Source organism: Lepidochelys kempii, chromosome 8 (assembly GCF_965140265.1).
Source record: "Lepidochelys kempii isolate rLepKem1 chromosome 8, rLepKem1.hap2, whole genome shotgun sequence".
In the NCBI taxonomy this organism is placed as follows: Eukaryota; Metazoa; Chordata; order Testudines; family Cheloniidae; genus Lepidochelys; species Lepidochelys kempii.
Genome location: NC_133263.1, coordinates 107338612 through 107364073, shown reverse-complemented (window position 1 = coordinate 107364073; position 25462 = coordinate 107338612). Strand labels below are relative to the sequence as shown.

Genomic DNA, 25462 nt, shown 5'->3' with positions numbered 1-25462 from the left:
TGCCTGTGGGCAGGCTCTGATGTGCCAAGAGGCATCACTGGGGCTACAGGGTCTGTTTCTCCTGAGGAATTCTGACCCAAGTCTCCAGCCAGCGAGTCCTGGCTCAGCCCCTGGCAGGTTGCAGCTGCGCCTTAGCGCAGGTACCCTGAGGCCCCGTGACCCAACCCCCCTCCTTGTCAAGAGACCCATTTTAAACAGGAATAAACCCGGTCCTATGCCCTTGGGCTGTGTGCATAGGGACTTAATGGTGAGCTCCCTGTCCCCACCCACAACATGGAGGGTCTTAAATGGACTCTTTCAACTGCCTGCTATACTTTCAGCCTCCACCCCTCTCTCTGCCTCCCTCCTCCCATCCTGCACTGTCTCTAAGGTGTGGTTCCTGCTGTGACACTGACAGGCATTTTGTTTACTTGGCCCCAGCATGGGCTTCACATCACTATCGATTCCTGTGGATGCAGAGCCCTACGTCTGCGTTTGGCCTGAGATTCTGGCTCTGCATCTCCAGCTAGTGCCCAGGCAGGCCCAGAACAGCCCAGCCCTCCTCCCCCAGCAGGCAGGCTGTAACTCTCATTTCCACAGGCGCATCGTTCTTTTAAATTGGTCTGTCCTCACAAGCCCCTACTGTCTCACGGTCCCCTTTTAGCACCAAGGCCTTGCTCAGACAGTGCCCCAGAATTTAGACTTGGTCCCCTTTGACCTGGGAGTTCGACACAAATTCTTCTTCTCCAGATATTGTTTGCAAAAGCCTTTTAACCCTCAGTTTTTACTTGCATTACTCGTCACTCGGTTCCTGTCCCATCCCTGGGTTTGACCGTTTCTCCCTGCCTATACAATGTCCACCGCTGAGAGTCAGATGGAAAACGAGAGCACAGAGGGGGTGGGAGGCACAGCCCCACAGCACTGACTGCTCTTTGTATTAACTCCTTAGTCCCTGTCCGCTCTCCCCACATCTGGGTGGTAGAAGGTGACACCTGCAGTTTAACACAGGGCTGTATCTGGAACAGAAACTCAAGCCCTCACATGCACTCTGAAGGGGCCTAAGGCTTTCTGCTCAGTTCTCATTAGGAGCAAAGATCTTTAAGCCCCTTCCACTCTGTTTCTCCACCCCCCTCTTGGGCTGTGTGTTCTAGGCGCCACAGTGTCATTGCATCAGGTGCCTGCAGAAGAGCAGGTCTGTCATTGGGCAGAGGAGAAGACACACATGGTCAGAGCTGGTGAAAAGCCGTTACAAATTAGCAAGTTACGTGGTTCCATACAGTGTGTCCTAAACGTCAGTGCTCCCAAACACTGGCCTGCATGCTAATGCATTAACTAGATTTGCTCTTGGGGCCATCTAAAGTATATATCATGTGTCCCGTCTCTGCCTCTGGAAATCAGTACTCACCTGTCCCCCTGGAGGAATGCTTTACCCTCTCAAAATACTCCCATGTTCTGTGACTCGTTGCGGGAGAGCCTGTCCCTGCTACCAGCATGCCCAGGATCGAGTCAGCATCAACAGTGATTTAACGTTACGTTGCAGTAGCACCCTAAGGCCACAGTCAGACTCCAGTTCCCAGGGTGCTCAGTGGTGTACAAACCCAAACAGACATGGTTCTGTCCTGAAGAGCAGACATTATTCGGCTGTACATTCCAGGAGGGCTTTCTGTAGTGTGTGAGAGCAAAGCCTGATCGAACATCCAGATGTCTGACTTAGAACTGGATTGCTTTTCTTCAAATCAAGGTAGTTGGGCACTCATTTTGGGACAGAGTGTCAGTTCCTTTTAGCTCAGACTTGGGCATTACTGCAGCACGAATAACCAGTTACCTGGGCCAGTACATAGGAGACTTCATTACTGGACACTTTAATTCACTTATTAGCTTGATGCTCTGCAGATTTCCCTCACTTTGTTCTTCTGGTAAAATGGCAAATCTGGACATTTTTTGCTGCAGCAACTGCAGACCTCATTAACCTTTGCCAGAGGATGTTGTGAAGGCCAAGACTATAACAGGGTTAAAAAAAAAACCAGATAAATTCATGGAGGATAGGTCCATCGATGGCTGTTAGCCAGGATGGGCAGGGTTGGTGTCCCTAGGCTCTGTTTGCCAGAAGCTGGGAATGGGTGATGGGATGGATCATTTGAGGATTCCCTGTTCTGTTCATTCCCTCTGGGGCTCCTGGTATTGGCCAATGTCAGAAGGCAGGATACTGGGCTAGATGGACCTTTGTCTGACCCAGTTTGGCCATTTTTATGTAAACACTTCAGCGATCTCAGTGTCAGAATTCCTGTGGACCGATATATTGTCTGGTTACGGTTTGACACGCCACCCTGTGAAATAATGGTAATTTCTCTGGCTGCATCCTGTCTGCATGCCCTGTAATACTTACAGGGCATTCTTAGCCTCAGCGCATCTAACTGCCCTTGCCATGAGCTCCCCGCAGCCTAGGATGCTGTCTCTGTGGAGCTAGTGGCGTGGTCCCAGATAGTGTGTGGTGCTCAGGCTGTTTCCCTGTGTCCCTTTGTGAAGCTTGCTCCCGGAGGTGTAGCCTAGCCCAGGTGAGCACCTTTCAACTACCAGCTCAACACCCCGACAACAAGCATCCCTGTTAAATTACCTTTCTTTAGCCTGCTGCTGGCAAGTGCTTCAAGCACGTCTAATAATATGATTGCTCTGTTTATCCTTCCATTAAGAACCACTTCGTGCCATATATGATGATATAAAAATGCATGTTCCAGAGTATGAAATGATTTCTGCCTTTTAAAGAAGAATGTTAATGGGAGGTGGCAGCTCCATTTTTATCCCTCTGCACATTGCAGGAGTTAAGCTGACTGAATTATTTAAAATGCTTCTCTATCCTTCCAATCCCAGCGCTGCCGAAGCCACCGACGGAGCCACTGGTGACTGAGACAACAGCCACCAGCGTGACCCTCACCTGGGACTCTGGCAACTCAGACCCCATCTCTTACTATGTCATCCAGTACAAGCCCAAGTCCTGGGAGGGCCAGTTCCAGGAGGTGGACGGCGTAGCGACAACCCGCTATAGCATTGGTGGCCTCAGCCCCTTCTCGGAGTATGAGTTCCGCATCATTGCCGTCAATAATATTGGAAGGGGGCCTCCTAGCGAACTGGTGGAGGCACGGACCGGAGAGCAGGCTCCTTCCAGCCCACCCCTGAAGGTCCAGGCACGGATGCTGAGTGCCAGCACCATGCTTGTTCAGTGGGAGCAGCCAGAGGAGCCCAACGGACAGATCCGAGGATACCGGGTTTACTACACTACGGACCCGCATCTGCCTCTGAGCATGTGGCAGAAACACAACACAGATGACAGTCACCTCACCACTGTGGGCAGCCTGATCACAGGGACCACCTACAGCATCCGTGTCTTGGCCTTCACCTCCGTGGGAGATGGGCCTCCCTCAGACATCATCCAGGTCAAAACTCAGCAGGGGGGTATGTGTGAAACCTTTTTTCTTAGTGCTGTCATCCTGCTCCCGGTGCTGCGTGTCCCTTTCCCTCTGCCCCCTGCATGCTGCTGTGCAGGGCACCTTCTGTTTACTGGGCTTCCGAGCCAGGCTGGGTGCTTTACCGGTCACATGCCAGAGTGACAGCTTGGTGCCAGAGACAGCAGCTTCACACCGTTAGTGCGTGTTGGGGGGAATCTGTGTCAATTTCAGCAAAAATAACCATAACGACTTGTGTTGGACTCTGGCGGGAGCCCACGGAGGCTGAGTAACTCACCCCTGCAGCAGTGCCGGGCTTTCTCTGGGAGGGGTATGACTGTGTGCAATGGAAGAGGCCTAGGCTGCTGATTGAATCCATGACTAGAAACGAGCAATTCCTGAGTAGGCTCTGGTGGGTCTGTGCTGGAGCTGGACGAAGTGATTCCCAGCTCAGACAGAGAAACCCACTCGAGCTCTGATCAAGCTAGTGCGCTAAAAATAGCCGTGCAGCTGCAGTGGCAAGAGGCCCAGGAGGGGCTGGCCGCCTGAGCCTATACCTGGGTGGACGGGATCGTACTGGGGTTGCCAGCCCCTCCCGCCGCAGCGGCTACACGACTATTTTTAGTGTGCTAGCTCGGTGAGAGCTCAAGCAGGTAGGACTGTCTGCTCAAGTTGGATTTTACAGCTCCACCGGCCTGGCCTCAAGGACTTGTCGCCTGGCCTGAAGCTGGGGAGTAGGAAGAGAGGGCCAAGGTTAAATACAGAAGATCCTTTCCAGGACCAGGTTCAGCCTATGGTAGCAGAGTTTCTGCCACCCTTCGTAGCACCCAGGCCATCGCTAACTGTATTTTATTGGTCCCCAGTTCCAGCCCAGCCAGCTGATTTCCAGGCAGAGGCAGAGTCTGATACCCGGATCCTGCTGACGTGGCTCCCGGCCTCACAGGAACGCATTACAAAATACGAGCTGCTGTACTGGGAAGGAGAGGATGGGAGTCAGGTGAGGAGTCTACCTTGGCCTCAGCCAGTGACCAATAAGGTCAGAGTATCATGATCCCACAGCTGGTAAAAGGCCACCACAACCTTAGCTGCAGTATCTGGGGCTGCAGCATCGCAGGACGGCAACAGAGGTGTTTTCTCCCTAAATCAGTGGGCTCTTGGGTCTTTAGCCTATGGTGGTGTGAAACCTAATCTCCACCTGTCTTTCAACTACACTGCTGCTCCAACCCGTGAGTTGATTCCCATCGAGTTAGTCTGGGGCCTGTGATCGGAAGCTCTAGTTCCTCGAGAAAGCGCAGTGCAATGATCTCTGGGTTTCAGCAAGGCATTCCTAGTGCTGGGCTGGCAGGGGACGTGTGCAGGGTAATGAAAGTAAAGCTTGACTACAAACTGTGGCTGCACAGCTCCACAACCAGAACTGCTTTGGAGGCCTGGCGGCCTTGGGAGCTGGATCTTCAGGAATGGCCACACAGCCCAGGAGAAGGATGTGGGGAGAGTCCCTCCAGAATCCATGTTGGGTGCCTGGAACAATCAAGATCAACCCAAAGCAGCCATCTCAGATTTATCCCTGGTGCCGTGCAGCATCGTAGCGATTATACAGATGCAAAGCCCTAGTGTCCCATTGCTGTGGGGTGCATGGTCCAATTCCCTGTACGTTGGTGCCAGATTTATCCCTGGTGCCGTGCAGCATCGTAGCGATTATACAGACGCAAAGCCCTAGTGTCCCATTGCTGTGGGGTGCATGGTCCAATTCCCTGTACGTTGGTGCCAGATTTATCCCTGGTGCCTTGCAGCATCGTAGCGATAACACAGACGCAAAGCCCTAGTGTCCCATTGCTGTGGGGTGCATGGTCCAATTCCCTGTACGTTGGTGCCAGAAACAATACCAGTCACTTTGCAGGTTGAACTCCACTGAACAACAGTGAGTTCCTATAAGCAAGCCACTCGCCCTTCCTGCAGGACAGGTGTTGATAGAGCGCTCCAGGGGGCCTGCCTTCCGCATGGGCATCTGCAGGCTTGCTACAAACACGAACGAGTCCACGAGGTGGGGCTTTCTCCCCACGTCGCAGCTGGGCAGGGACTCCCCAGGGCTCAGTGCAAGTCTGAGACAGGGCAAGGAACAGACCCCAGCTGCTCTGTGGCTCAGGTGCATATTTAATGACTAGGTCATGCTTGCCCCCAAACCTGGCGCAGGGAATTAGCGGTGTCTGTTACAGCCATGCTGCGTGGGCAGCATTGTAGAGCTAAGCTGCTCCACTGTGGAGTCACGGCCGATGAATTCAAGACGCTCAGTAACCCGAGACACCGGAGGAGTGTCTATCGCGAGTGTGTTGGGCAGCAGGGGGAACGCTGTGTCTGGGCTCCATGGCTCAGGAGCTCAGGGCAGTTCTGGGAGCATGGTCACTGGCTCCCCTGGCCTTGGGAGCTGATCCCTGGGGAGAAATGTTTATCTGCTCTTCTCTAACTGTGTAAAATAACTGGCGTCTCCAATCTGTTCTCCAGCACAAGGTGGACTTTGACCCAAGCTCGTCCTACGCAGTGGAAGGTCTCAAGCCTGACACGCTGTACAAGTTCCAGCTGGGAGCCCGTTCGGAGCTGGGGCTGGGGGTGTACACCCCAGTCATAGAAGCCAGAACTGCCCAATCCAGTAAGTGTCCACAGGGCTGTTGGTGAGGACAGAGCAAAGGCAGCCTGGCTTCCCCCTAGGCACGGGGAACATCAGGCCTCAGTGCTCCTGCCCTTGTATTGTCAGACCAGCCACTGACAAATAGCGACCTGGTGTGGGGTTAGGGAAAGCCAGCCTGCACTCCCATCTCGGCCTGATTGGCAGAAGGTGATATGGTAAGTCCTGTCTGTATTGTTTAGCCATGCCGTCCTTTCCCGCAGGTAGATTCACAGAGACACTGAGGAGGGAGGAACGTGGGCTGGCAAAGTGCCTGGGAGAGGCTGCTGGGCAGGGAAATGTGTCTCTGTGAGTTTGCTTACATGCCGTCATGCCATTCAGATGGGCAGGCCAGGCTCAGATTGCTAGACTCCGGCAGCTTGAGAGCGCCTGTCTCCCAGGCCATGGGACACTCTCATTCCTCCCCCTCCCCTTCCCAACCACCTCCCCAGCTGCCTGTCTGCTGAGGGTGCCAGTCGCAGGACTGCATTGGACACATTTGCAAGGCGGGGCTCCCCTGTGCTGACTGGCGGCTGGGAGACCAGGCAGAGGAACATGGTGCTGTGTGTGAGTGAATGAGGCTGCTGCTTCAGGAACTGCAGGCATGAGGGAAACAACCACAAGCAGCAGGGAAGTTAATAAAGAGGCCAGATTCTGAGGTGACCCTGGCGATACCACTTTCATCCACTCTCTGCCCCATGCGATCGCAGAGCAGAGTTCCCTTGGCTGTGATTGGCAGCTCAAAGTGCTGCTCGTAAGCAGATTAGGGCTATCAAAGGGCTCTCTCGATAATCTCGTTTTCACTAACCAGTTCTGGGTTTGCTATCATGCAAAGAGCATTAAAAGGGGCGGAAGGAGCGTCTGTCTAGGATTTGGTGACCATGTGGGGTGAGCAGTTGGTGAAGGCAGCCGGCTTTCTCTGCAGGGAGAGCATCTGCTGTTCCTGCTGCGTTGGCTAGGCTGAGGTGGCCCTCAGAGAAGGAGGGCAGCAGCGCCACTCATGATTACAATGACCTTCCCTTCAAGGAAAAGGCTGCAGCCCTGTTTTTTCCTTCCCCCCATTAGCATATCAATCACTAGGGTCCCAGCAGCCCAGTTAAACTAGTGCTTTGGCTAATGGAATCTCAGTGCCTGTGCAATAGGTTGGACATAAAATATAGAAAGAGTCTCCGCTCAAGCCGTTATAAATATTTGAGCGCTGGAGAACATGCTCTGAATATAGGGATTTGTCATTTTATTTTTTTTGCTGGTTTTGATGCCACTTTGTCATTGATAGACAAAGGGTTGGGCACCTCTTCCACCACTCAAATAACAAAGCCAGACAGGCAACGGATGCAGGCACCAAGTGCTGTGTCGATGGGATTTAGCTAACCAGGAGCAAGGCATTCTGTCCCCACACAGCCCGTTCGTCAAGAGCACTCCAAGTGTAGACAAGCCCTGAGGAGCCCTGCCATAGTCAGACTAGGAGAAGCCACTCCTTGGAGATAGCCCTACCTGCTCACTGGGCTCCTAACCTACTCTGCACACACTGTCTCCTCACCAGCACTTCCAAAGTCACCCTGTTAGAGATTTGGCTTTCTCAGCAAAGACCACAGCAGTAACATAACAAAGTTACCCAGTTCGGGTGTCCACGCCACACAAAGGGTGCTGACAAATTGGAAAGGGCTCAGAAAAAAGCCCCAAGGGCTGCTGATGCCTAGAAATGTAAGGGTGTAGTGGGCTCTCTGTCACCTGGAGTCTTTAAGGCAGCCTTGGACTTCCGTCGAAGAGGCCTGCTTTAGCTCAGCCTGAAGTTATGGGCTTGGTGCTGGAATCACTGGGTGAAATGCTCCGGCCTGCTGTGCAGGTCAGATAGGTTCCCTCTGACCTTAGGATGGGTATCGTTCGTCCACACTTCAAGTGGTTGTCCCCTGTGCCATCCCATCTGGGTGCCCTGGACAAGGCATTTAGATCACAGAGAGTGGCAAGCAGCAGCAGTCAGACTTGCATGATCCGAAGAGCCTGTTTCAGGTGATATTCCTGGCACTGACAAGCAAGAGGCATGCCCTTAATGAGACCGTTCTGGGTTGTTAGCTGGGCTTTGCCCTGCCGGAACCAAGTTGTTCTGGCATTCATTGATAGACCAGGGGCTGGGGCCAGGGGTCGCCTTCCACAGCTGCGCTGTCCGCGCAGGAAGCAGAGGAGGGTGCGCTGCCTCTTCACTTAGCCTCCAGCAGCACAGAGAGGGCCCTCAGCTCCTGAGGGGTCTGGGCAAAGAGGTTCCCGTTCCTAAGGACTTGGCTGAGTTGAGTTTTCCTTGGACACCTCATTCTGCTGAGGGTCCCAGAGGCGCAGCAATCAATGCAGGAGTCCGCAGCAGCACCATACAAGGTGCGTAATTTAGCAGAGGAACCCCTGAGCTGTGCCTGGCAGGGGCACCGGGGCGGAGGGCAGGGGTGAGGGGGATGTTGGATGCTGAAGCGGGACCTGTTCTGGAAATATTCTGTGTGCCGCTGAATAGTAACGAGTCGCCTGCCAACCTGAGGCTGCCCAGGCAGGGGACACACAGTGTCTGCAGAAGCAGGGGCGCGGCCCACCCTATGCTTGGTGAGAAGCTAGTTAGGAAACTAGTTTAAATTCACCTGCTGGGGTTCTGCAAAGGGATCTGGAAGTGAAAAGGGGCTGATGGTCCCCCAAGTAGGTGTGGGAGGTGGAAGGAGTAAGGACCCTCAGATCTCCTATCCCGCAGGTCCCTCCCCAATTCAAATGCTGCTCTCCCTCGAGATTTGCCAGGGTGCTTGAGGCAGATTTTCCCCTGGTAAGGAGCCTCTGAGCCAGGTAGGGGTACAGGCCCGCTCATGCCCAAAGCCGGGCAGCAGTACACACTCTCCTGGCCCTCGGCCTGCTGTGACGTGGAGACAGCAGCATGTCTGCCGGGGGGGTGGGGGGGAGTGCGTGCGTGCGTGTGTGTGTGTGCGTGTGTGCACACGCTGGCCCTGCTGCCTGCCCGGGGTGGGGGGTGGACATTGCCATGCCGGGGGTGGTTTAAGTTGACCCTGCTTATGTTACTGCCTTTTATTTTAGTTCCCTTAAGTGTTAAGCGACTGCTTGTGTGTTTTGTGCATTGTCTGTGTGACTCTTACCCAGCCAACAGGCAGGATGGAAAGGGCCAGCGAGACGCCTACCTGTGCTGCCCTGCAGAGGGGGCCCTTATGACAGCAGCTCCTCGCATTAGGTCCCGGGAGACGCGGTGCAGAGCAAATGGCCGAGCAAACGCTGGCCTGCCTGCTTGGCCTTTGCAGCTGGTAGTGGAAGGGAAGGGCTTCCCGGAGTCTCATGGCTCCTCACTTCACAGGCGCCTCCTCTGAGGTGTCCCTCAAGACTCCATTCTCTCCAGTCCGCCTTCTCTGTCCTCCCTCTGGCTGTTGTCTGGGCTGCTGATGCTCAGGTGTGTGTGCTATATCTGTGCCTTTGCTCTCTCCCTGCCCGTTTCCTCCGTTCCTGAGCACTACAGAGGGGGCCTGTCCTCACCGCAGGCTGGTCCTCACCACACCTCCTGCAGGTCGTTGTCCTTTGCTAATTCCCCTCCTGCCCCATATTCTCTTCCTTCCTCTTTCCCAGCAGGGCCAGGAGTGGTGGGCTGGGTAGCATCTGTGTATTGGTCACCTTCATAACAGCCCACCCACCATCTTCTGTCCCCAGCCCAGAGCTATGGTTCCTGCTGGCGTGGCTCAGAACTTGGTGTTAGAGGCAGATGATTTTCACGTCTGCTTTGAAGCGAAACTTTGCCTGCCCCGTCCCCCCTAGGCTGGGGCTGGGGCTGGGGCAGGGTCTGAAGCCCATTGACAGGTAATGAACAAGCTGGACCCATTTCCAGACGTCCCTTCTCACATGCACAAGCACAGCCACCTTCCCTGCCAGCCTCGAAAGCTCCGCAGGCTCCCGCCCCATTCCAGGATACTGTGCCCAGTTCCCTCTCGGGATCTTGCTCTAGCCAGTCTTGCAAGTGTCTTCTCTCTGTTCTCCTGCTGCACCTGCCCTCAGCTAGCCCCAGGCTCCTCTCTGCCCTTCACGCCATCTCCCCACGTCTGGTGCAGGAGCCGTCTCCTCTATCGCTCCAGCCTGCTGGGATTTTGCCGCCTCTTCAGCTCTGTTTGTTTCACATCTCAGCTGAAAACATTTCTCTTCTCCCTGGCCCCATGTCTCTCTCCCCCTCCTCACGCTGTCACTGCATTAAACCCCAGACAGCTGGGGAGGCAGTCTGGTGTTGCAGCATTGCCTGTCAGATGTTCAGATACAGATTGCCCCCAACGACTTCTCAGATTACCTGTAAAGGAGGAGTGGGAGAGTCTGCAAAGCTCTCGGCTGCATTTCTTCGCTGCTACGCAGTGCTCCGTTGGCTGGGTAAGAGTTCCCTCTACATTTTGTTTTTCCTTCCGCTCATTTCCCTTCATCTCCCCGCTATCCCTAGCCCCTTCCGCCCCACCCCAAGAAGTCGAGTGCGTAAGCACCAGCTCCACTACCATCCGGGTAAGTTGGGTACCACCGCCTGCTCAGAGCCGCCATGGGGTCATCACGCAGTACTCCATTGCGTACCAGGCGGTGGACGCAGAGGACAGCGCCAAGCACCTAGTGGATGGAATTGGACGGGAACGCTCCAGCTGGGAGATCAAGGACCTGGAGAAATGGACAGAATACAAGGTGTGGGTGCGGGCCCACACAGATGTGGGGCCTGGACCGGAGAGCTCCCCGGTGCATGTGCGCACTGATGAGGACGGTAGGTGTTACTGAGCTGCTCCTTTAGCCACTTCCCTGCAGGTATCCAGGACCGCTCCTTGCTGTTCTGCCAGGCGCTGCTCAGTCTGTTGCCAGTGCCCGGAACGTGCTCGCTGCCGGCCGGCCATAGCGGGGACAGATGGCTGCATTCTCTTGGGGAGTGGTTCCTTCTCTCACACCATGCTCCAGCCTTGCAGCCTCTGCCACGTGCCCCTCTCCTGCTGCTGGTCTCTTCGCTGGCCTTTGTGTGCCTTGCGTGGGGAGCTCACGGCAGGCACCAAGTGACTGGAGAGGCAGAGTCCTGGATGCCAGTGGTGAGCTGGTCCATTGCACTTCCCCCATTTGATCCCCACCACGCAACCCTGGGCCTGCTGGGAGAATGAGGCAGCCACTTGCCTGCACTCAGAGCACAGCTCCCCTGCCCTGGCCTTCCAGGCTTGTGTGAGAGCAAAGCTCCCCTGTAATGGAAGCACTGTAGGGCGGGTCCCCCAGGGAAAGGCTGTAGGGTGCCACCCCCTCCAGGCAAAGGCTGTGGGGTGGGTCCCCCCGGCAGCGGCTGTTCCCTCCTGCATTGTCGGATCAGGATTTAAAGTTAGCTTGTTGACTAGAAATGCAGAAAATCAGAGAGAGGAAACAAAGTCCATTTGAAGCTCGTGGTTATTGTTGGAAAGCTGCTCCCAGGCAGGCCACAGCTTACATAAATTTCTTCCTCTCCAGCGTCAGAATATCCCATGTCCAGAACGCATTCCTGGCTGGGACGGCCTTAAACAGAAATTGCGTTGCATTAGCAAGTCTGTCAGTTATGTCACCAGGGCTTAAGCCATTCCCTTTGAAAGTGCTGGTGCTCGGAGTGAGGGGAGGAACTGCCGTGGTTGATGCTGACCTCAGAGGCTGTGCGTGGCAGCGGGAGGGAAGCGGCAGAGAGGCGAGCGGAGGAGTATCTCTGCATTGCCCAGCCAGCTTCACAAATTGAGACCAGACATTTTGCAGTTTCACTAAATGTGCTGCCACTGTCCCTTGTGCCTCTTCGGCTGTGGGATGTGGTGTATGGAAATGTTCACGGACTGTTTGCCCGGCTCGACGAATACGTCTGTGTGTACTGCTGCCTGTATCGTTTGCTTCAGTTCTCATCCAGCCGAGTCACAGCCCAAGGGAAGCTGCTACCCTAGAAATGTCACAACAAGCTCTTCTAGTTAGTTTTAGGGCACCGTGGTTGGACATCCCAGTTCAGCTGTCAGAAATGATTTCAGATTTCTCCAACATGCTGATGCTCAGGAGATGTCCCCAAGGAAGGAATGTGAAATACAGAAATCTGAGTGAGATGAGAACAAATTGAACTTTCCCTCTCCGATCTCAGACCCATCCCTTGCTCACATCACTGGTACAGGCAGTGCAGCAGACACCCCAAATGGGGGAACCCACCTGGTCCCCCAGGACCGGATTCCTAGCAAACACTGTCCTCCCACCCCAAGATCTGTTCCTGACGCTGCCAGGGCTGATGATCTGTTACCCAACAAGTTCAGCTCAGGAGCATCTTGCTTTTCGCCCCAGTTCCCAGCTGAGAGGCGTGGGCGGGCGGGGTTCGGCTCATTCGCCCAGGGAAGGGAGCTGTAAGGCTCACCCAAGGTCACTGAGTGGGTTGGATGACAACACAGGGTGCACCAGGCTTGTGGTAACCACTTGACCACAGCCCCCTCCACTCTGTCACCTTTGCTGGCCTAGCAGTGCTGAAATACTCACTCCTTCCCTTCTCCAATTTATGTAATTATCTACAATTAAGAGAGACATCTGGGGAAAAGAATGAATTGCCCTGAGGCTTCAAAGTCGTGCTTTCCTGCTTGGTAGCTGTTTCTTCCCATCTAGTTGGTTGGAATAGCAACATTCATTATTTCTGCATGTCAGCTATCCATCCCTAATTACCTAATTGGGATGATTTCTTGCTGTGCTGGGAGTTGAGGCACATGGGCCTTTTACAGGCCCTGGATCCTTCTGGGGAAGGAAGAGTGGGTGGGGGCCCCTCAGCAGTGGGACAAAGGACTTGAGCTGTGTCTTGCAACTAGCTCCTCAGTGCTCGCATGGCAGTGACACCCTCTGAAGGGAATGTGACTCTGCTCCCAGCTGGTTCAGTCCAAGGGAGCTTTCCAAGAGCAAGGGAGAGGTGGCTTTTTCAGCACTGACATTGTTCACTCAGCACGGGACCAAAAAGGCAGAAGGACGTCATGTTTCCAAAGGGTGGACAGGGTGTAAATATATCTTTAAATGTGCCTCACCTGGCAAGGAAATTGATATTTTCAGGGCACCATACATTTTCACTTTATTCTCCAAAAGCATTCAGCGAGCCAGGCATGAAGTGCCGGCCCCTCTCTCTGGCTGGGCTCTCTCTGCTGTTTTTCCTCTTCCCATTAACCTTTTGTTGTCATTCTGGCAGTGCTGTGCAGGATCTGGGCGGTGATGGGGCATGTGGGGACGTGTGTCCGTTTCAGGGCCCATGTTACATCTGCCTCGAGCTGTGTGTCTGTATTTGAGCGGGGCGTCTGCCCTGGGGAGAGTAAACAGCAGACTGCAGGTGGCCTCCTGGAGCCCTAGCAAGGTGTACTCCCGTAGCTCACAGCCCGAGCCATTCCCACTGGGGCCACAGGGCTCTGTCTGGCACCGGGAGGGATCTGGGTGATGGGACTGTAGCTGTGCAGGGAGGTGTGCGTGGCCATGGGTGTGGGAGGAGGCAGGGGAATGAACGCTCCGTGGTGGCGGGAATAGTGTGACCTGTGCCATTAACGCTGCCTGTCCCCTGTGTATTCTAGTGCCCAGCGCCCCCCCACGAAAAGTGGAGGTGGAGCCTGTGAATTCAACAGCCATCCGGGTCAGCTGGAAACTGCCGCTCTCCAACAAGCAGCATGGACAGATCCGGGGGTACCAGGTCACTTACGTGAAGCTGGAGAACAATGAACCGCAAGGGCAGCCTGTTATCAAAGATGTCATGTTAGCAGAGGCCCAGGTACAGCATGGGGCTGGTGGGCATGGGGCAGTCACTATTGCTGTGTCACACAGACGCTGTCTTGAGTAAAGCTCTGCACAAAGGCCTCCCGCTTGCAGTGACACTGAGATTCCAGGGACAGATGTACACTGCGATGTGCAGGACACGGGATGCAGCCAGAGGCCACTAAGTCACTGGCTAGACCCAGGGACAGACAAAGCTGATTCCCAGAGGAGACGTGTGGCTTGCCCCCTTGAAACTGGTGGTTACAGAGCTCGTGAGCTGGTGACACAGTTAATGAGATGATGATTGCACTGTCCTGTGGATTCTGGGTGAGAGGGGAGAGCTCAACTGGCAGGGCTTTATTTCCTTATAGCTCCATCCCTGCCTGTGAGAGGGACGTGGGGAGCTGGCACGTAGTGGCTGCATCTTGCCAAGCAGGGAGTAATCCTTCAGAGAGGTTTAAATAAGTCTTTCCTGTCTGCTTCCTTTTGCATTGCCAGTGTTCAGCAAGGGGCAGAGCCACTTTAAGGTACAGCTCCCTAGGCAGGACTTTCTTCATATTTGCCCATCATCAAACCCAGCCCCGCCTATTGGCACATTGCACTGAGAGCTATGAAATTCCCCATTGCCAGGCTCTGCCCAGAGGACTCCAGCCAGCCATGCCCATTTACAGCTCTGCTTTTGTAAGGTGAGACTCAACCTCGATTTACCTTTTGAAACACAAAGGTAAACAGAGCAGGCAGGTCTGAGAGGGCTGGGCAGGAGTGAAGAGGTGAGACGGAGCTTGGGAATGGATTTCCCTCCCTGCGTTCACACTCACTCCATGCTTTGGGCTGCCAGCAGGCTCTATGGTCTGCCTCGACTCCTGCAGTGTATCCCATGTGCGGGCCCTCACCCTGGGCAGTCTAGACTTCCAGCACAAGAAAAAGCAATGGCTGCTCTCTGGGAGTAACTTTCCTGGGGCCAGGGAAGTCTTCAGAGCCTCGCTTGAGTCATAGCCGCAGATAGAATAAAATTCCTCTGGAGGAGAACTCCGAGCCCGACACAGGATGGACTTGGGCCATTCTCTGCAAAGAGAATTGTACAAATCCGCTGCTGCAAGTGACAAGTGGCCAATTCAGACCTGGCCTGCTTGAATCATACCCAATATAAACACTGGAGAGCTGCAGCCATTAATTGATCCATCTCCTAAATGCAGCTATGAATCATTTACACATTTCTCAGCAGGGAGCACAGTGCTCAGAGCAGGGTTCTTCCCATTCAGATTCTGAAGGATTAAACCCAGTAGCAGTGTGGAAAAGGACAATGTAAAGGAGAGGAAATGGTCTGAGAGCTCACTGAAGGGCTGGATGGAGCACATCGCTGGGGTTTCACATGCTTCTTTATTTGAATACGTAAAAAAGCTGCCTAATGGCCTTTTCTTTTCCCACAAAAGCGTCATCTTTCTGCTGTAGCCCGAACAGTTTATCGCCTTCCTGTTTAGTTTGGGGCTAATGGGTTAATCCCAGTTTTAGGTCAAAGCGAGCACTGTTGCGCTTGTAGTCGCCTTCAGAACCTTTCCTCTTCAGCCAGTCAATCTTGTTTTCATTTCTTCCTCATTTCCTAGACAATGGGGAGTTTTAGAGAGAGCAGTTCTGGTCTCTGGAGCCCCCTGCTAGCTCACTGCAATGAGGGTAGATTCCAAGGCTATAGAAACTTTCCAGTGAGTATCCAACTCCTGTCAAAGGTTCCCTAAGCTCCCTTTTGCAGGGATGTGTTCGTGTCCCTATAGGAGGGGTAAGCCCTGCTGTGTGTGTGTCTGAGACCATGTTGGTATTTCACAGCACCTGAGCAGCTGTTCCATAGCCAAAGATGTACAAAGGGGTTGGCAGTCCTCATTAATTAACTGTCATCTTGTCTTGCTGAAAGACTTACCCATCCTAGGCCTTGGATACACTGGGACAGTGTTGGTTTGTCCCAGATTTTTGGGTTTGTTTGTTTTTTCACACACAAGTTGTGGTCAAGCAAGCAAGTTGCTTGGGGTTTTTTGGTCCTGTGGAGCGCTTGTCAGTCGTTGGCATTATGTGGAAAGTTCATTGCTAGCTGTGGATTCTCCCAGGTACTTCTCCGAGCTACAGATCATGCCAGTCCCCTCCATTTCAGGGAAGTCCCATGGAGTGAAATTAGAAGGGAAGCTGATGGCAAGCTGGTAATTGTCAGGAGGAGTATTGCTCTCCAGGAACCAAGTGGCTGCAGAAATGAGCTGATAACCTTGCAAGGAGAGGTCTTCTGTGAGTGATTAGGAGAGAGCTTTCCCAGCACAGCGTGAGGTGCCAGCAAGGAGGAGTTACTGAGTTACTGCAGAAATGTTAGGCTCTTCCAGGTGGACAGGACAGGGATGAAGCCTTTGCTAAGCAGAGGCCGCCCACTCAAACTTGAGCATGTGGAGTTTGGGGAAAGTAACGTTTTTGTAAGTGCAATCAAAACGATTCACTGGGACTCCTATTATGAAGGCCAAGACTCAAAGGCAGTTGGAATCCATCACATTGGTGCTGTTCAGCACCCATAAAAGATTTATTCCCGAGCACAAGAAGAGAATTAAACTGATTGCATATCTGGGGTCAGAGAGGAAATTTTCTTCCAGGCATGTGGGCAGGGCCCTTCCTGGATGATCTGCTGATTGTGAGTGGGAATAGCCTACCCAGTCGAGGTCCTGCAGTGGTATAAGTCATTGCTGCTAAAGCTGACTCCGAATTGGTCCCTGTGTGAAGCAGAGAAACAGAGAGAGAGTAACTGGAGACAAAAGGCAGAATAAAGGGGGATGGAGATGTTAGTTGTTCAGATAATAGAGAGCCACAGTGATCCAGAACCATTTGAGCTGGGCAGGAAGCCAGCAGTGAGGCAGCAATCTTGGTGCCAGAGAGTGTTTGTTTTCCTTTGCCAGCCGCCTTCGTAGGGACTGTAATTGGTTGTTCAAAAGGTCCTGTGGTGAAGTCGAGGCCTCTCTTCTGCCATGGCTATGCTGTGACTGATTTTCCCATCCAAGTTCTTTATATTTAAGTAAATGTTTAGTCTATGCCCTCACATCCGGCTGACAGACAGCAGGGCAGCGTCCGCGTCTGGCCGTGGGGAAGACCTCGAAGACAGCAATAGGTGCTGTGGTATTGCAGACTTTGGCCTGAGCACAACGACATGGTGGGGCTGCATCTCCCATATGGGCTCTGCTGGTGGTGCAGGAGATAAAGCCAAGGCTGGATGCTGGCAGGCTTCTAGTTTGTGTGGGGCTGCTCTCATCCCCCGTTCTGTTCTTGTGAATGGAGGCTCCCTGTCTCTGGGCTGGCTTTGGGAGAACCCACGAGAGCATGGAAGGAGAGCAAGTGACTTGAAGCAGAACCGTTCCTTTCACTTGTGCTGGGTCTGTGGCTCCTGAGTCTTCGTGGGTTCCACGCACAGTGTGAGAGTGTGTGATCCTTCCCCCATGGAGTTCGGAGTCCAGTGGCTGCCGGAGATCGGCGACTCTAGCTTCCAGAGCAAATGGGGAGCCCCACCTACATTCATAGGGTACCCTGCCCCCAGACAGCATGTTACGTGCTCCGTGAGCAGTAACCCCATTCTTCTCTTCCTCCTGGCAATCCTGGACTTGTGGGTGTCTCCAGGAGAGAGGAGCAGGATCCGTGACCCTTCCTCACCTCCCCAGTTGCCAGTAACCGACCCGTTATGCTGCAAATCCACATAGTGAGCCAAGGTGGGACCAAGCAGATCACTCCCAGAAGGTGACTGGACATCAGCTTGTTGTTTTGTCCTCTGCCCCCATCTGTGGGCTCAGATTCGGCACAGAGAGAGGGAGCAGCTGTGAACATACATGCCCTAGATTCCAATGCCAAGTAAGTGACCAGTGATTTTGGAACATCTGGTATGGAGGACGTAAGCTGCCAGTCCAGGGGACTGGGTGGACATTCAGATCAGATTTCAGAGTAACAGCCGTGTTAGTCTGTATTCGCAAAAAGAAAAGGAGTACTTGTGGCACCTTAGAGACTAACCAATTTATTTGAGCATAAGCTTTCGTGAGCTACAGCTCACTTAATCGGATGCATACTGTGGAAACTGCAGAAGACATTACTCTCCTTACAATGTGTATGATAATCAAGTTGGGCCATTTCCAGCACAAATCCAGGTTTTCTCACCCTCTCCCCTCCCCCCCCCCCCCCCCCCCCACACACACAAACTCACTCTGCTGCTGGTAATAGCCCATCCAAAGTGACCACTCTCTTTACAATGTGTATTACCAGCAGGAGAGTGAGTTTGTGTGTGTGGTTTTTGGAAAAAAAGGGGGGGAGGGTGAGAAAACCTGGATTTGTGCTGGAAATGGCCCACCTTGGTTTTCATACACATTGTAAGGAGAGTGGTCACTTTGGATAAGCTATTACCAGCAGGAGAGTGAGTTTGTGTGTGTGGTTTTTGGAAAAAAAAGGAGGAGAGTGAGAAAACCTGGATTTGTGCTGGAAATGGCCCATCTTGATTATCATACACATTGTAAGGAGAGTGATCACTTTAGATAAGCTATTACCAGCAGGAGAGTGGGGTGGGAGGAGGTATTGTTTCATGGTCTCTGTGTATATAATGTCTTCTGCAGTTTCCACAGTATGCATCCGATGAAGTGAGCTGTAGCTCACGAAAGCTTATGCTCAAATAAATTGGTTAGTCTCTAAGGTGCCACAAGTACTCCTTTTCTTTATTCAGATCAGACTGAGCTCTGATCCCTGCTCCTTACAGACATGCAGCAGAAAACCTGTGGAAGATGGGGAGCTGGGTGTCTTGGAAAGTGACGCTTCCCCCAGACAGCTTTCCGTGGGACTCGTGCTCAGCTCTGGAAAAGTCATGTGTCCTTGTGGGCCTGTATGGTCAGCTGCTGTGTTTCCTTTGGTGCTCGCCCAGCCGTGGAGATGGGCCATCTCTGTCACTGGGGCGCTTCCAGTGTCTCTGGCCCTCCGCTCTCCGTGAGACCATCTCATGTCCTGCCAAGCGTCTGAAAAATAGCAGCGGAGTGAAAACAAGTTCTCTCTGAGTAGCGTGCCTGGGAAATTAGCAAGCCCCATTTCCCTGCGCCCTCCTCTCCGGCCACCCTGCACAAGCATCAACAAGAAGGCTTGTACCGAGCTCCTCCTGCTGTGCCCGGAAGGTGATTTGCAGGGAACTCTGGAGCAGGAGGTAATGCGACGAGGTAGACCACTGGGGCCTCTCTTCAGCTCGAATTCTGAGCAAGCGCTGCACGTAACAGAGATCTCACTGTCGCCACTGCATTCAGTGGACAAAGAGGGTCAAGAATCTGCCTTGCACAGGCAAGCTAGTTGAGAAGGGCCCTAAATCCGTGCTTTTGCCAGAGCCATGGTCAGGGGAGGCATCCGTTTCCTTGGAGAGGGACATAACTGCGGCGCACGATGCTGAAGTGCAAAATGAAATGTCGTAAATGCATTGCAGCGGCCATAAATACAGGCTGTTAGCTTTAGCACTTCTCTGTGCCATCTTGCCTCCTGCACGCAGCACCGTCTGAATGCCGTTTATCAAGGCTTCTGCGTTCTCAAGATCAATTTGTCTTACTCAGCACCCTTAAACACTTACGAGGTAATTGAGCTGGTTTAGGAGGGAAATGTTTTTATCTGCAGGTGATATTTTCGTAATGAAACTGAATTTATAACTGAGTCTGTGGCCAGGCATGGCATCTCAAATATGTTCCGACAGGATCTAGCCCCACTGTCATCTGAAAGAAAATTACAGTATGCAGAAGATGTAAATTTAAATGGCTCCATCATTTTAAAAATTCATCCTCAAATCTCCTGCATACAGCTATTGCACATACATTGTTGGCTTATTACACCCCCCTCCGTGTGGTGTGAGGAGGTTAGTGGGGGCACTGGCCTTCAGAACCTGCATCTCCTCCATTGTCCAGCACACAGGCGTGGGGTTGGCGGCTCAGTGGTGCTGCTGCAGGTGTTCTCATTCGGAGTCTGGACAAACACTCAGGCAGTATTTGGGACAGTGCTTTAATCAAGCGTCATAAAATGCGTGTTCTCCCCTCCTGCCAGAGGCGCAGCGCTTGGAGCAGGAATGGATTCCTGAAAGGACAAGCTGCCGGTCCTTTGATCCTTTCCCTAGCAAGCTGTCGGCCAATGGAGTGACCTCCAAAGGCTGTTCACCTGCACACAGCACACTTCGCCCAGCTTAGGATGGTTAGCACAGGTAGAACTTGAGCCAGGCAGAATGTAATTACTTGAGTTGGACTGAAGACAGAACACTGGCGATAACACCCAGACCTTATGAAAGAGGATCTTTAATGATGGCATTTGGTCAGGACCTTGGTTTTATATGACATCTCTGGGGATGACCTGACCTCTTCCTTGAAAGAGACTTTTAAGATGGTTTATGGGCACAATTTTAGTTGCCATATAATGCCATTCTGTAGGTGCAATGTAATAGAAATTCAGAAGAGCAGTTTAGCCAATAGCTGGTTCCCACTGAATTTAGAGATTAAAACAGTAAAACGTTGAAGACGTGTCATGCATTTTAATACTCTGCGAGTTTACAAGAGCCCCCGTCATTCAGACATGGCCCGGTCTGTGAGAGCACCTCGTGGTTCTGCTAACATTAGCTCTTCTAGAGCCTCTGCAGCTCTCCAGGCCCTTTGTAAACATGCATGGGGCTTTGGGGTGTGAACACTACCTATCACTGAGGGCTGGGAGTGCGGCAAAGAGCGGGGAAGTGACTTTTCCAGGGCCTCACCACAAATCAGCAGCAGAGCTAAGAGCAGAACTCTGATTCCTGACTCTAGTTCCTGTGCGTTAACCACTAGACAATGCTTCCTCTGGGCAGACGCCATAGCTCACGTAACTTAATGCACTGCCTTAGCCAAAGGAACCTTGCCATGATCTCGGTGGCCATTCCCTCTGTGTGCAGCCTACAAGAACCTAGCTGCCAGCATGTACAGTGGTAGCCTAGCCCTGCGTGAGGTTTAGTGACCGAGATGCCATTGGATGCCTTGCAAGCTCGAGTCCGTTTGTAGCAGTTATCAGAAATCTGTGTGCTGCCTCCCTAGGATGGCAGAGAAGCACTCTCTCCAGGAAACGTTTCGTAGCCTTGCCTGCGGGGAGCTCTTCTTCCTGCCACATGTGCTTTTACCACTTGCCATTCTTTTGTTACACAGTAGGGGGCGTTGATAACGTCAGGATTTCTCATCTAAATGTTCAGCAGGTTTGATGCTCTTGTTTCCAGGCTTGCTCAGCCTGCGATTTTGTATGAGCTGGGGGCCTCCTTTGTATTGTGTGTACGTGAGGTGGGGCTCGCAGCTCAGCTTTGTATGGGCCCGCCCCAGAGTGCCTCAACAACATCAGAACGGCCAGACTGGGTCAAACCAATGGTCCAGCTAGCCCAGTCCCCTGTCTACCGACAGCAGCCAGTGACAGGTGCCCCAGAGGGAACGAACAGAACAGGGCATCGCCCAGTGATCCATCCCCTGTCGCCCATTCCCAGCTCCTGGCAAACAGAGGCTAGGGACACCATCCCTGCCCATCCTGGCTAACAGCCATCGATGGACCTACGCTCCATGAATTTCTCTAGTTCTTTTTTGAACCCCGTTATAGTCGTGGCCTTCACAACATCCTCTGGCAAAGAGTTCCACAGACTGACTGTGTGTTGTGTGAAGAAATACTTCCTCTTGTTTTAAACCTGATGCCCATTAATTTCATTGGGTGACCCCTAGTCCTTGTGCTATATGGGGGAGTAAATAACATTTCCTTATTCATTTTCTCCCCTCCAGTCAAGATTTTTATAGCTCTCCATCGTATTCCCCCTTAGTCGTTCCTTTTCCAAGCTGAACAGTCCCTATCTTATTAATCTCTCCTCATACAGAAGCTGTTCCAGACCCCTCCTTATTTTTGTTGCCCTTTTCTGAACGTTTTCCAGTTCCAACAGATCTTTTTTGAGATGTGGTGACCACATCTGCACACAGTATTCAAGGTGTGGGCGAACCACGGATTTATATAGAAGCAATATAATTTTTTTTGTCTTATTATCTCTCCCTTTCTTAATGATTCCCAACATTCTGTTCGCTTTTTTGACGGCCGCTGCACACTGAGCAGATGTTTACAAAGAACTGTTCACAATGACTCCAAGATCTTTCTTGAGTGGTAAACAGCTAATTTAGATCCCATCAGTTTGTATGCATAGTTGGGATTATGTTTTCCAGTGTGCATTACTTTGCATTTATCAACATTGAATTTCATCAGCCATTTTGTTGTCCAGTAGTTTAGTGAGAACTCTTTGTAACTCTTCGCAATCTGCTTTGGACTTAACTATCTTGAGTAATTTTGTATCGTCTGCAAGTTTTGCCACCTCATTGTTCACCCCCTTCTCCAGATCTGCCTTCTTGCAGATGATGTAGTATCAAAAGCCTTTTGAACGTTGCATCAGCACTTCCTCTACAATGAACCCCTCCATTATTTACTGTGTTAATAGCACTGGTTTCCAATGAGAGACAATGGCTGGAAAGTCACCATATACAACACTCTGGAGCAGAGAGCAAATCTGTGATTGGCTTCTGGGCCAAAAATCTCTCTTAGTTCCCTGGGTGGTGGCAATAGGGGAAGTCCTAGTGAAGATAGCTCTCTAGGCAGCCATCATTGTCCAGAGCAGATCTAGGTGACCCAGGGAGTGTAACATTCAGATCTTGTCTGTGCCAGTGCTCCCCTGATTGCTAGCACCGGTGGAGCTAGCAGAAAAGGCAAGCTGTAGGCAAGGCTGAAGAGAGGGAGGGACCCAGAGACCCTGTCTGCAGAGTTAGCAAGTGGTCACCTCTCCATCTTTGTGAGAGGGAAGCTGCTTGGCCCTGCTTTGTCTGTGTTTTCTCAGCGCCGCTGCACAGGCTGGCTGCATGTCGGGGATTGCACTGTATCCCATGTCTGGCCTTGGGTACAGCCTGCGCTGAGTGATCCTCTTGTGTGTACGTGTTATAACCCCACACCCTGTCCTGCTAACCCAGGCTGTTGTCATTCTCACCCCTTCCTAGAAGTCCTCCCTTAAAATTCTGTCTTCATTTTTCTCTCCTCCTTCCTTTCTCCCCCATCAGTGGAGGGCTGAGGACTCCATCGACCATGTAAGTACCACTCGTGTGTGTTCTAGTTTGGATCAGAGGGGTCTGGCAAATCGATGTATGAATTTTGTAGACATAGTGCTGTCAAAACATCCCTTTCACTCCCTTAATGAGGTTGGAGAGTTGCACTGTGAAGACTTCCACAAGCAGCAAATCCAGAGAAAATTGGCATTTAGATTGCTGCGAAATGCAGAAAAGCAATTGACATTTTCTATAATCTGTGTTTCCAGCTTGTCGCAGTGCAATTTTAGGCAGACTCAAGTGATCGACTCAGGAGGTGCATCCTCCTCTCTGCAGTAGTTGGCCCAGCTGGTTGTATGGTAACATCAGATATATAATCTTTAAACCTCATTGATCCAAGTCATGAAAAATAACCTGCGCGCTCAGCCGTGACCTTTGGCTGAAACAGAGACTGTAATAGGAAAACAATCACATTTAAATAGTTAAATCCAGTTTTTCCCAAATAATTTTGAAATATAAATTTGGAGGAACAAACTAGAAAATGACCTTTTTAGAGTCAGCAATTCAATTACACACCCCACTGTGGGCTTTCCAGGCCCAGTCCATTTCTCCTGCTGTTTAAACTGAGGAGTTTTGGTAGGAGTGGTTTTGTGATGACAGCCCTATGTTTCCATTGTGCAATCATCTCTTCCTTGATCCATCCTCATCTTACTTCCCCCTCCTTTGCTCCCCATGGTATGCTCTTGCATGAGAATTTCTCTTTGCATGGATTTGGGAGAAGTTAATCTTTTTGGGAGGTTCCGAGTCTGCAGGTTCTTTGTGGGGTGCTCTCCGTGGCTCTGTGGGCACCAGTTGTCCTGCACACTTGTTCGCTCTCACAGACGCCGGGTGTGGAGTGGAGAGGTGGAATTTCGCTCATGCTCTGATTTTGATGTTGTTCTTATTGGTGCTTGTTGATTTGTATCTCTGGCTTTGCTGGTTCCACAATGACAATCCGGTGGCTTGGGCAAAGTAAGGCTGGGCAGGCACCTCGCAGGTGGGTCTGGATGGAATCGGGGGCCTGATGCTGCTGGTGTTTGGGAGACCAATTAATGGGAGAGCAGCAATGATTCCAGAATGAACAAACGAAAGATCCTTTGAAAGGCCTTTAAGGAATCCCTGGAAAGTAGACACAAGTCCCAGGAGGCATCCCATCTCCCCACCCCCACAGCACCAGTCCTTCCCTGGCCCCTTCACACATGATTCACCCTCTCTTGTCACCCTGTCCCATGTTATTCCTTGTGTTTGTTTTCATCTGGTCGTAGTGCATCTCTCGTACCCTGGCCAGTAGCTTTACCGTGGTTGGGTCTGAACAGCTGAGCCTGTGGCATGGCAGAGAGTGGGGTCTGTCCTGCATGGCCCTGCTCAGCTGGGGAGTCAAGTGGGGTTTTACCTTTCCAAGAACGTCCCTATGTTGTCCATTAGGCAATATGGATAAAAAGTGGGAGAGGCTGTGGGGAGCTCCACAGTGGAAGGTCTGATAGGCTTTGGTGGAGGTAAATCAGTGGCCCCTGTGGAGCGGGGATGCAGAGGGAACGCACCAGAGGCCAGGCTCTGTCCAACAGAGATAATTAGTGTGCACTGAGGTGTCCAGTCCCATCCCCTGCCCCACGTCACTGCTCGCCGGTTAGCCAGGACAGCTTTGGGGGAGCTCAGCAGGGTGTTACAGCCTTGCCCTGGCCTAGGCAGCTTTCCCTGTCTTCAGGGGGCTATGCTTACCAAGGCAGATCCCATTCGTAACATCAGTGACAGAGAAGTCCTAGGGGTCGTTTTCCTCAGCCTGTCCGCAGAGTCTGGGAACCGCTTGGCTGCCAGTCCCAGGGCCCTTCGCGGGTGGCGGAGTCACCTTCGATAGAAAAGGGCAGGTGGTCATGCTCGGTTCTTTGATTTCAATGTGCCTAGGGGGCTCATGCCCTCCTGGTGCCCCGGGAAGGGTGAAGCTGGGGGTGGGGCTGCACGGCAGCGAGGCACTCTCAGCAGGAGCGGACACGTTCTGAGCACGTCATCCTCGCCAAGCCTCAGTTACTTCACTGCTAGCAGGGCCTTTCCTCCACCGCCAGCAGCATAGTGCTTCCGCGGCTGTGCCTTGGGGCAGCTGTTGGGCTGAGCTGGAGTGATCCCAAGTTACTGGCCCCTGGCCAAGCCCACCCCTGAGAACTTGCCCCACCTTGTGCATACATGGACCCTCCCTGGCAGCAATGCTGCAGCGGAGTTTCAGCCTGGGGGGGCCTGAGCAGCAATGCCCTGACAAGCCCGTTTCTTGGACCACAGCGGCTCCCCCACCCTGGGTTGTCTCCCAGGAGTTCCCAGCAGGACTCCAGGCACCTTCAAATTCCAAAATCAGCCCCAGTGAGGGTTGCACTGATGTACCCTGAGCTGGCCTTCTGCTTTTGTTGGTGGCTTTGATTTGTTATGATCCACTTGCTGGGTCCTGGCTGTCCCTGAGGGCTTTGCCTAGAGTGCATTTTCCAACCAAAACTTCCTGGAAACAGCAGCTGTGGAGGCAAGGGTGGGGTCGAGGCTCAGAGGAG

General features: G+C 52.5%; 1 protein-coding gene across 13 annotated transcripts in view; it reads left to right on the top strand.

Annotated features, from left to right (window-relative positions):
• PTPRF (protein tyrosine phosphatase receptor type F) overlaps positions 1 to 25462 on the top strand; it is a 427118-nt gene that overhangs the window by 335037 nt on the left and 66619 nt on the right. For 6 of the 13 annotated variants that reach the window (XM_073357989.1, XM_073357985.1, XM_073357987.1 and 3 more), the window contains 6 exons: positions 2848 to 3429; positions 4283 to 4416; positions 5919 to 6063; positions 10529 to 10834; positions 13635 to 13828; positions 22908 to 22934. In XM_073357989.1, coding sequence (XP_073214090.1) covers positions 2848 to 3429; positions 4283 to 4416; positions 5919 to 6063; positions 10529 to 10834; positions 13635 to 13828; positions 22908 to 22934 — 1388 coding nt within the window. The remainder of the gene's footprint in view (positions 1 to 2847; positions 3430 to 4282; positions 4417 to 5918; positions 6064 to 10528; positions 10835 to 13634; positions 13829 to 22907; positions 22935 to 25462) is intronic. The other 7 variants (XM_073357990.1, XM_073357988.1, XM_073357986.1 and 4 more) reach the window with 3 other exon arrangements.